A 12188-nucleotide genomic window follows, 5' to 3' on the forward strand; every position below is an offset into this window, starting at 1 on the left:
GTCTGAAGAGCCATTCTAATTAACAGTTGTTTTATTCTTAGAAAAAAAATAAGAGAATGGAGTAAACAACTTTGGTCATGCTGTCAATGGTCATGCTAGCAGTCATGCTAGCAGAGCATGTACACTTCAGAGACATAAAGACTTAGCTACCCAGACTACTCCTGTCTGAAATGGAGAGGTAGCATATTTATATAAATACTTATTTATACTGAATATCCTTTCTAACAACTGCAGGGGCTGCTGGTAGCTATGATGCCAATGCTTCACTTCATGCAAGCCTCTGCAGGTGAAAGGAAAAATTAAAAGACGTGGACAAAGAGAAGCACCTTCATCCCAAGAACTGCTACCGTCCTCTTTATAAGGGAGAGAATTAAGCTCAAAGAGTACCAACACGGGAGAGCTGTGCAATGTAAGCAAACTCTTAAAGGTCATTGTTTATGCAGCTGTTTTTCACTAGCATTGTATCAGTACAGTCACCTAACTCTGCTATTTGTATCATGTCTAGCAAATATGATTGTTCATTTTCAGTCTTTCTCTTGCTTGCTTTCTCTATGCCATCTGAACTTCTCTGAAGCTTCCTTTCCCATGACGTCAGTGACATCTCCCACACCCTGACTTTTCCCCCTACCTCTATGGCTTCTCTTCAGGCTCCCCCCGATGCTGGGCCTGCCTTCTTCAATCTGACCTGCGCACTTGTCTCTCTCTGTACGTCTATGTGAAAAACACTCAAAGTTTTTAAAAACTACCCAGGTTTTTTCCTGGACTCCAGATCCATTGTTATGGAGGAAAATGAACACCTTCATCTCAGCATCTCACGGACATTTCTCGTAGCCCCCTCCACACAATCCAGCCCTAACACCTATGCTTCCAGTGCAGTACTTGATATACAGAGACCATAAATACTTGTTCAATGAATTCTACTTAAGCTATTATTTAAATTTCCAGCATCATATTAAATTTGATATCCTTTCCAAAGTCGGAGGGAAAAGTTATGTAATTGACTATTTCTAAGTCCAAATTCATACATTAAGAAAATACGACAATGGCAGTGTTCTAAATTTTAGAGTTTTCTTATTTTAAAGCTATTTTAGCTGTGAGCTCATTTTCACTCAATGACCTTCTGATATTAAAGACGTGAAATTTTAGCTCCTCCTTTTGTTGGGTTGAAGAGCAGAGCTGGAGAGCAGAGAGATAAATGACTTGCCCAAGGCCACCCAGTGTGTCGGCTGTAAGGTCACTTAGATTTTTCCCAACTTTCAGTCTACAGCTCTTTACACTATGTTATTGCTTAAGAGTCGTCTACTTAAGAACATCTGATATATTAACTGAGTCAAATTGCAAAAGCAGTAAATATTACAAGACTATAAAAATACAACAGACTTTCAACCTGTTTTATCATGAAAGTCCTAACGATATTATCCTTGTTCTCAGATTTACAGTATCATACTCATGTTATTACTTTGAAACAAAACCATCAATGAAGAATCTAATATATGAATACTACAGTAAATTTTTAAAAGATGTAAATACATCTAAGTCCAAAATAAAAATACTGCAATGCAAAAATCTTGATCTGTTAGCGACACTTATTTTCCCAGTTTCACTAGTCTTGAAACTTTTTTGTAAAAGTATTCAACACAGCCCTATTAATGAAGCACCGCTAATAAATGTTAGTTGAATCTACTCTCTACTGAGCCCCAATTCGAAACATCAAGTACAAGCTATTTCATCTCCCAAGCTACTGCTCATGTTTACCCACTTCCTTCCACTCATTCAGCCACTTGGTTCCGAACCTTGTCATCTCTCAAAATTACTGCAATAGCTTACAGCCTCCAAACTTCTCGTTTCTCTATTTTTCAATTCATAAGATGGCTCACTATCAAAATAACCTTTCTACAGTATTTCTGATGACATAGCTTCTTTGTTCAAAAACTTCAATGCCCACTCCTGTTTGAAAACGGAATTAGAATAACCTAGCATGATGGGCACACAGTTAATATTCAACGTCAAAATAAATCTGAGGGCCTTTACTTTGTCTTCACAGACTAGCCTACGCTCCCTACAACATACCTTTCAGCCCTTATTCCTAAACATATCCACACTCTCCTCTTTCACTCTTGCTCTTTCAGGACAATGCTGGATGCAATAAATACCTGCTCAAGAGAATTAATAATCCCCCGATGACTGCCATTAAATTATACCATTCCTTCAAGAAGTCAAGATTTAGGTAACATCTCTATAAAACCTTTCTTGATCCTACCAGTAGAGTATGACCCACCTCTCCTTCTCTTGAACCCCCTAAAGCACTTTAATTGTGCCTCTTTAAAAATACTTAACAGAGCAGAATGTTGCTACTGGACTATTTTTATCCAGAAGATAGGATTAATTACACACACACACATACATACATATATATATATATCTATGTATATATATGTCTTTTTATCCCTTGTAGTACCCAATAGATTGCCTGAGATCAAAGCTCAGCTTTATGCTAAACTCACTGCTGGTTTTAGCACCCTGCAATATTCAAGTATGAGCAGAATTTAAGAAACCTCTCCAAACTGATTGCAGTAAATAATTTTCATTATAAGATCCAGAAATAAGTTTTGGTACATTTTAAAAACTCCACTGACATTCAATAAAATTAACTCTCAGACAGAGCAGCTGCAGCCTAGACAATAAGAGTCTTCTAGTTTAACTCAAGATGGTTTAGTACAATCAGATAAGGGAGTGCAAGAGGAATCTGAACACCCTTCCTTTCATCAGAAGGGCTAACTTGCTCATCTACAGTTGAGAGTACTGGGGTTCACAAGGCAAGTTCCAGGGCAAAGAAAGTGAAGTCTTGTAGAAGAGCAGGGAAAGGGACAACGGTGACCAGTTTTACAGTGAGTGCTTCTAGACTTAATGAATACAACTTATCTGCATATGGCAATAGAGCAGCTGGAAAAAAATCCTTAAGATAAAACCCATAGAGCAATGTAAGACTTGAAGAAAAGCTCTTAAGTTGTTTCTATTAAGATGAGTAAAAGTTCTCTACCTCCCTGATACCAAGCTTTATACAGAGTATAAACACTGAACTTGTATTGTTTAAATTCATGAAGATTTACTATGATATCTGGCTCTGGAGTTAAACAAAACATCACTGAATTGCAAATATAAGAATGAAAAAACTTAAGTTATAGGAAACAAATGTTGGATAATGGGAGGATAAAAACAGAATTTTACCTGTGTTCTGCTGCTGGAACAGAATAGCCTGGAACAGGATCTTTTGTTCCATAGTATTTTTTAATTAAAGCAATTCCTGCTACTGTATCTGTTCCTTTGAAGTTAACCAAATGAGCAGACGCTCCTATGCCAGCAGTCTGGAAAATAAACCATAAACCAAAATCCAAAAAAGAAAAAGACAGACCCATACTTGAGGTATAGAGCACAGTTCCCAAAGGACTACTGTCTTCAGCTACCCTTGAAGTTATTTAACTATTATCAGAGATAACAGATTCTTATGGCAAAGATCCAGTTTTTCCTAAATATTTAAGGATTTAACTGTTACTCTTCAAAGAGATCTATTTAATAGTGATCCGCCCCAGCATTACATCACCCTCTTTCCCCTTACTCTGCCTTGTGCATTACCTGCTATCTGCTATATTTATTTTGTCTGTCTATCCATCTGTCCATCCACTCAGCAAATATTTAAAGAACAGGGACATTTACTGAAGGCTGTATTTCATGTATTTTGAACAGAAGCTGACACACGTTAGGTACGTAATATGTATCTTTGAATCTCTGAAATTTCAAAATGCGGCCTTCTTAGAACCAAGATAAATCCCAATTACTTCCCAAAAAGTTTATAGTAGTAATCTACCTGACAATCCACATTTTATTAATTGAGGTTCACTTCAGTTTCTTACCTCTTGGGAAGAGACTCCTCTGTAGCCAAAATCATGTAACTTGTATTCCAGACCATCTAAGTTACCAGCTGTTTCTAGCAAATATTTGGCCAATATTTTCTTCTGCTCTCTAGAATTTGTGGCCACTGTGATTGGATACCAGGACTGAACAAGAATAGTCTGTAGTAATAAAATTAACCACAAATATTAATACATAAAAAATTGGGTTCTTTCTGAGGAAAATCCTAGCCTTCTCTGGAGGTATGTCCTGGACTTCCATACTACTAGAAATACCAACTGGTCATTTCAACTATACAGCAGGATGCCTACCACATGCATTCCAGATACAGTGCAGAGCTCAGCTCTCAAATCCGCAACACACAGGATAAGCACGCCCAGCCCTTAAGAGCAGAGGATGTCAAAGTCAAACCACTTATTTTCTATCCAAAGCTCCGAAGAAGCAAATAATGCTTAGAAAGATTATTTGTGATGAAGAACCAGTGTATTTTTCATTTTCAATCTATCATGGACCAATAGTTTTATACTCACTCTTGGATGCTGAGGCAATTATCATAAAAGTTTCTAAATGCTTATGCTTGATTTTCTGTATTTAATGTGGACCTGCATCAAAAGTTCATGGACCAACACTGGTCCATGGACTATACCTTGAACAGTATACATCTAAAGAAGTTAGCTCTAGGTAGTACTGGATCTAACTGTCCCTTGGATCTAGTATGACTACTGGTAAGTTATACACTTGAGATACTTTTGCTTATCACTAAGGCAGCTCTATTCATTGAGTTATGCTTTATGTCCTTGGCTTTTACCAAAAGTCATCACAAAAAAGCCACATGAAACATTTCTGTATATGCTGGAAAATTATGAGGTCACTGTCTATTTTGTAACTCAGTTCCTATTACGTAAGTTACCAAATGAGGAAATGAAAGAATTGCTAGGTTCCTACCTTCCGATAAGACTGTCCCTTGGTTCCCGTTCCCCCTTTTTCCTTGGCTGCCAGGTAACTCCAAAAAGTTTGATGCTTAATTAGAGCAACTAATTAATTATTAAGAGCAACTACATTAATTATTATGGCTTAGGAATTCACTCCTTCATTGTAGAATCACAATTTTCTATTTTTATTTTGTAAAGCAGAAAGCCTGCTATTACAAGCAGCTTCAAATTTATTTTAGAAACAGCTGCTAAGATGATAATGTCTGAGCTCACTCAAAGAACTATTTACTTTCTCAATTTTACAAAACAAGCTTTTACTGAATACCAGCTAAGTGATCAATAAATAAGTAAAAACAAACAAAAAGATTATTTAACCTTGGACTTCCCAGCCCAATTACCTAAAAAGAAAAAAACTGCAGCATTACACTCCTGTGATTGATTAACTATGGCTCCAAATTCTCTGCAGCTCTTCCCATCAAGAGATGGAATCGATCTCTTCATCCTTTGATTCTGAGCTGTACTTATGATTTGCTATTGACCAACAGAATGTGGCGGAAGCCATATTTATGACTTAACAAGCTTCTGTTTTAAGAGGTTTTGCAGCTTCTACTCTTTTTTCTAGAACCTCGAGACTGCTGTGTTGTGAAGAAGCCTAAGACATGAAAAGAGGTCCAGCAGTTCCAGTTGCCCGAGCTGAGGCCCAGACATCGGAGTGAGGCCCTTTTAGACTGTTTGATCCTAGCTGAACCCAGACTCAGTAAGTCCAAGCAAGACCAAGTGGAGCACCATCCAGGCGACCACAGAATCATGAAAAATAACTGCTGTTTTCCTTTGGGGTGGTTTGTTATACAACAAGGGAAAACTGATAGAACTCCTCACTTGAACTCTACGACCTCTAACCGTTCTGCTTCTAAAATGATTCTTTTCTAAGTTCCGGTGATTCCATTGCCAGTGCCTGTGATTACCCTGCTTCTAGTTTTTGGCTGTTCTGACTTAGTCTTCACACTGCCACCAGTTATCATTCTAAAGCAAGTTTTATTCAGGTTGCCTCATTCCTTAAAATCCTTTAATGGCTGTCTGTTGTCCACAGGGGAAGGCGGCCAGTTCATGTTGACATTTGAGGCCTCCTATAATCTTGCCTTGTTGCCTTGTTTACCATCTAAGGGTCTCTCCCCTACGGTATTTTCCATTTTTATGCTGCAGTCCCCCTAGGGCTACTTGCCATTCTAAGAATACCTCAGCTCTTCCTGTCCCTTATTAAAAAGCTTATTTAGTTTTCATTTCATGATTTCTTAGACAGAATTACCTAAAAAAAAAAAATTTGCTACCGATTCAGCATTCTTACTTATATTATTGGTTAGTTAAGAATCAACTGCTCCTCTTCAAAAGGCCCTTAAATAATAAGACATATCTTACTCTAATTTCTGGGCCCAGTATTTTTTTGTACATAGCCAGTACTCAAATGATATTCATTTGTTGAATTTAATTTGATCAACTGTCACATTTTTTGTTTAACTTAGAGTGATATTATCTAGGAGTATGAGATAGAGAACAATGCAAAAAACTCTAGTTGAGTTATAAAGGTAGAAGATTGACCTTACCCCTCGAAAAATGCCAGGGAAGGAGAGAAATAACTATGAGACACAGTGATCCTTCACATCACCATTTCCTTTCCATAGTCCAACAAAATCAGCTTAAATTATACTCTTAATAAAATCACTCCCCTTTAAAAAAGATCACTGTAGGTGTAAGCAAGGGAAAAAAAGGCAAGTTAGTTTGGGTTAATCCAAGGTCTAATAAAGTAGGCCTTGTTGGAAACTTCCAAAACAGCAATTTGCCCACATAAAGCAAGATAAAATTTTTAGCTGAAAACTAAGACTAGAGTAAATCAACCTGCAAAATTCATTTAAGAAGTATTCATTATAATGTTACTGTGAAGGATAAGGAATTTAAAGATTAAGAAATGGTGTGGTATAGTAGAAAGGGGACTGGACCTAGTCTGACTAGTCCATTCACCTGTCAAGGCTCAATTTCCTCATCTGTGAAATGAGGGCATTTGATCAATGTAATAGTTTTTAAAGTCACCTTTTCTTTTCAACAGCAAAAAAAATTTGTTTCATTTTTTTGGTAGGAAGAGATGGTTAAGTTTAGCCCAGTATGCTCACTCCTCAGCCTCTCCTAAGTCGGACACCTCTGCAGAACCCTTAGGCCCGTTTACGCAAGTTCTGAAACCTGGGATTAAGGCTTCTTCTAGCATCTATATTGAAACTGATAAAGTAATTCAATAATTTTAGTGGATTTTAAAATTCGTGCATGGTGAATAACAATCAAAGAATGTAACTAACAACTCTAAACATACAGTGAGAGAAGGAATTGGAAGGAATACTATTTAGTACTATTATTTAAAAATTTTTAAATCAAAGATTTCCTGAAGAAAATCTTCAACATTTAAAAAAACAAGCTTGGTGTATTTGGTAACAGATCCTAGTTACAAAGTGGTAAACCTGAGTTGGAGATGGATATGAGTAATATGAACCTCCTCTAACCCCACACAAGCCCACCAAAGAGGCAAAGTGACTGAAAGAAGTGTCTTCTGCAGACCTGGTATTTAAAGTAAACACAATTTTTTATACAAGATCTATCTGAAAGGAGTTGTTTCAGAACATACGTTTTTATGCCTTACATAAAAATTCCTACCTAGGACTGAAATTATTTATTATAATACATATTATAACAGAAGGTAATTTCAATAAGCAAATGAAAAATAAGGAACTATGTACTTTTTCTTTAAAATCTGTCTCATATTGGATTTTTTATGCTTAATACTTTTTAAATTAAAAAATTTGATAACTGCTAAGATGTCCATATATAAATTTCTTTTACTTTATGATTTTTTTAGTGAAATACACCAAAATATGATTATTAAAATAGATACTTAAAAGAAATTTTTTTACAGCTAGTGTTTTTTACTTTCTGAAGATAAAAACATACATAAAAAGCAAGGTAGATCTGGAACTAGTTCTCCATGTCCACAAATATCTTTTTTATGAAAGTTCAATTCAACACAAGGGAAGAGTACTTACTGGCTAAATTCCTCAAACAGAAAATTAAAAAGAAAAAATGTAACATAAGGTTATTTATAGATGATGATTTTCAAAATTAAGATTTATCTGTTTGTGATCTTTTGGCCCTGGAGGTAAAGGATACATTAGATGATGTGGTTAAGAACTCTTCTACTCTTTTCATAATATCATCCTCTCAAAATAAAATATTTGCCAGTAAAATGCTATGATGATTGTTAATAATATGTTTTCTTTTACTTTGAGTTCACAGTTAATTCAAAGTTTTAAGACATAGCAATAAACTATTTACAATCTTTATTTTGGGTAACTACATTTTCTTCAGAGCCTGTCAGGCTATTAGTTGATGGCTCATCAAAAGTCTAAAAAGAAAGTTTTAAATTTCCAATAGACTTAGCAAAAATGTATTTCATTTTCTTGACCTCTTACTTTTTCTAAACATTTTCCAGTCTTTATAAATGAACCTCTAATGTATTATTTTATAATACAACAACAAATTAGTTTAACCAACAAACTAATAAGATAAAGAGTACTAATCACAGAGTAGACACCTGTCAGATGGGGGTGACATTTCTATAGCCACTTACTAGAATATTTCTCCTTAAGGATAAAAATCTAATTAAACTGTTGATAAGCTAAATAAACTATTAATATCAAAACTATGAGGATGTGAAAACATGACTGGTTAAGTATAGATACAAGGAAAACAAACAAAAGCCTTGCAATATAAACTCAGAGCTATAAGGTACCTTCCTTTTAGGCTTAGACATTAAACAAAATGATCAATGAATCAATGCTGAATGTATTAAGATGAGAAATACCAGGTGGTAGAGTCTAGGCCATAAACTGATTAGATAAGAATGAAGAAAATAGTTATTAAAAATTTGAACAAACTTCCTTTAGTCTAAATGGAATAGAATATCCATAAAATGTTTTAAAGTTATTACAAATGTACCTGTGCTGTTTTATAATGTTTCTCTATGACAGTATTTAGGATTGCAACAAGTAAGATGGAGGCCAACTGAGCTTTCACAGTAATAATTTTTAATAATTTGATTTAAAAATCTCAGAAGATTAGATTTTACTGGAAGAAAATTTAAAGATTACGTAGTCCAACTGTCATTTTACAGGTGAGGAAATTGAGGCCTGGAAAGGTTTCGTGAATTGTAGATTGTTAGTATTAATTTTTAAAATAAAATCCTAGTTGAATGGTTTTAACATCTACAATTAGTGTTAAATAAGAAGTAAAAGCAAAAGAAAGCAATTCACCTCAATCCAATTTGTAAGCCAGTAACACTCTGGATCTGTGTTTTCCACTGTGAAGAGAACATTTCCTCTGGGAATGACAGAGCCCTCAGGAACAGCTTTTACTTCTATTGGAAGATGCCCATCATATTTCTGGTAAGAAACAATAAGGAAATTATTCATTCAACAGATGGTATGCCATTACCTGTTTAAATAAGGTTCTTTGTATTTTACAGAAGCTAAACTTACTGTCACAGAAATGTCAATTGTAGATCTTATTACATTGCTAGTAATCTGGTCAGAATATCCTTATCCTCCTGAAATAAAATTAGCTAAAATGATTAATAGTTTAGTACCGGTATTAATTTTTAAATTTTATGCTATCAAAGTACTTCTGCTAAAAACATTTATCACTAGAAGATACAGATAATTTCAAGCTGATCAAAACAAAAAGTTATTTTCCTATTCTTTCAAAGAAAAAGTTTATTCCAACATATTTCAAGTGCACTATCTTTTTTTTAAATAGGTCATTTTCATAAAAGAAGGGCTAAAGACTGAGAAGTAAAATAAGGGACTGCTATAAGACAGCAAAGTAAAACAAACCATAAAGAAAAGAGAGAGAAGAATCTTAAATAGGTTTTCTCTCTATACTGGTAGTAGAACTGAAGTCCATTTTGGTAGTGAGATAGACCAATCATAAGTGTACCTTCTAGAGCTCTGGCAATCAGTACCTACGTGCAACAATTCTCTCCGAAATTAGGCTGACGATATAGTGACTACACGGTACGTTACTAGAAATTTAATTATGCCTCCCCTCTTTTAAAGTTAAAAGCTGTGGCTGACTTTTGGCTGGAAAGGTAGCTTTTTTCAGAAATCCTAAGAGTTTACTTGTATGACTTGGGAAAAGGTAATCAGATAAAAGAAAATCCATGATACAAATCCATGATACAGCACAAATTATACTGCCTTAAAATCCTAACCTTGGATGCAAAAACAGGTAGTGGACTGTTGGCAAGTCATTTTGAATCTCTAGGTCTCAGACTCTATGTCTGTAAAATGGAGTTATACAAGATTATCTCTAGAGAATCTATGAATCTCTAAGATTCTCTGAATATAAAATGAAAAGATTTACCACCCTTACCACTGAGAATTGTATTAATGAGAAAGGATCTAACTTATCTTTAACTATTACCCTCATAGCAAACCAAACGGATTAAGTGCAGGAGTTAGCTAACAGATTTTAGTGACCTTACTTAAAGATGAGGGAAAAATACAGCAGAGTGCTTACTCAACTTTGTCAAAGACTCATAATTACCAAATAATAAAATTCAATAATACAATATAGGCATGAAAGTTAAAGTATTTCTAATTATTTTGTGTTTGATAGTCTACAATGAAAAAGACATTCATTTTTAAGACATAAATTAATTAACACTTAACATGCCAAGATGCTAATAGATCCCATTTCCAACTCATCTTTATAATAAAGAAAAACACGATGGGACATTCAACTCTTATAACTCAATTCCCATGTCTTTGGATGCCCCAATCTTGAGTAATGAATCCGAACATGTCACACAGGAATATTACAGTACAATAAAGAATGAAAATGAACTTCATGGATCTGCACCAAACCATTCTAACGATTCACTAAGGGAAATTTCCTGCAATTACTGTCTAGTGATAGACTCACAACATCTATTTTCTTACATAATCTACAGTCAAGAAAACAGACTTAAATTTTGAAACTGCCAAATAACCATCCTTTCTTAATTACATTTTCAAAGAAAGGATTAAATCACCTTTCTGAAAAATGCTAGTTATTCAATTATACATATACATATATGTTGTATATACATATACAACAAATTACTTAGACATGATATATACAGACTCTGGATACCAGAAATGATTTGTCACCAGAAAAAAAAAATTAAACATAACTTTTCATGAGAATGTCTCAACAGCCATTATACTTGGGTCACAGACAGAAAAAAGTTGTAATTACAGCTGACCCTTGGACAATGCAGGGGTGAGGGGCGCCCATCCTGCACGCAGTCGAAAATCCATGTATAAGCCACAGTCAGCCCTCTGGAACTGCGGCTCCTCTGTGCCAGTGTTTCGGCAGCTGCGGATTCCACCAGCTGCAGAGCACGGAGCAGCAGTATTTACTACTGAAAAAACCCATATGTAAGTGGACCTGCACAGTTCAAATCTGTGCTGTTCAAGGATCAACTGTACAGTCCACTCTTCTAGTCAAATTCCATTGCAAGAAGTTTTGAACTAAGTATGTAGATCAAAACATGAAACCATTTTTTTTACCTCAAGAATGTAGTTCCACCCCTTTTCATTAAAGACATCATCTTGGAAATGCTCTCTGTACACCTCTTTGGCTTCTTGGATCTTCTCTTTGGTCACTACTTTACCTAAAAGGATAAACATCTCCTGTTTACATTTCTAAAGGCATTCTGTGAACTGTTGTCCTAGGACTAACGTTTCTAGCTATTTCACTCATTCTATGGTTTAAAAACAAGAACTGAGAGGTTAAATGATTTCACCCAGAGTCAACAGCAGAGCCATAAAAGGAATCTGCACTTACAACCACTCACACAAACGTAAATTTCTTATTTGAAAAGCAGATGTGCAATAGAAATTATTACATTTACAGTATTTTTAAGAAATCATAGTGATAAGTTAACTTCTAGGAAGATTTTTTTTTAATCTCTATTAATTTATATAGTCTTCAGATTTGAAAAAGTAAGCCTTTGATAGGCGATTTTCCAGGTGGACCTCTCACTTTAATCATAAAGGATGTCTTCAGGGATGATAATCCATACTTTTCCTAAGTTTTTGCCCCCCCCAAATACACTTTAAGTTATCTTAATATGTAAAATGAGGCTAACAGTAGAGTGCCTATTTACAGAGTGGTTGTGAGAACTAAATGATTAAGACAAGTGGACTGAAGCACTTAGAATAATGCCGGCCTATAACAACCAATATATTTTAGTTATAATTAATAACA

General features: G+C 35.0%; 1 protein-coding gene and 1 long non-coding RNA gene across 3 annotated transcripts in view; one reads left to right on the top strand and one right to left on the bottom strand.

The window, feature by feature from the left end:
- LOC116665040 overlaps positions 1-9269 on the top strand; it is a 32894-nt gene extending 23625 nt beyond the window's left edge. For both annotated transcript variants that reach the window (XR_004321627.1, XR_004321626.1), the window contains 2 exons: positions 235-409; positions 5464-9269. This is a non-coding gene — a long non-coding RNA (uncharacterized LOC116665040). The remainder of the gene's footprint in view (positions 1-234; positions 410-5463) is intronic.
- Positions 1-12188, bottom strand: part of NAMPT (nicotinamide phosphoribosyltransferase) — a 38098-nt gene that overhangs the window by 16378 nt on the left and 9532 nt on the right. The window contains exons 3-6 of the mRNA XM_032484208.1: positions 11489-11592; positions 9191-9319; positions 3912-4070; positions 3229-3365 (exon numbers count right to left, since the gene is read on the bottom strand). Of these exons, the coding sequence (XP_032340099.1) occupies positions 3229-3365; positions 3912-4070; positions 9191-9319; positions 11489-11592 (529 nt within the window). The remainder of the gene's footprint in view (positions 1-3228; positions 3366-3911; positions 4071-9190; positions 9320-11488; positions 11593-12188) is intronic.

Source organism: Camelus ferus, chromosome 7 (assembly GCF_009834535.1).
Source record: "Camelus ferus isolate YT-003-E chromosome 7, BCGSAC_Cfer_1.0, whole genome shotgun sequence".
NCBI lineage: Eukaryota > Metazoa > Chordata > Mammalia > Artiodactyla > Camelidae > Camelus > Camelus ferus.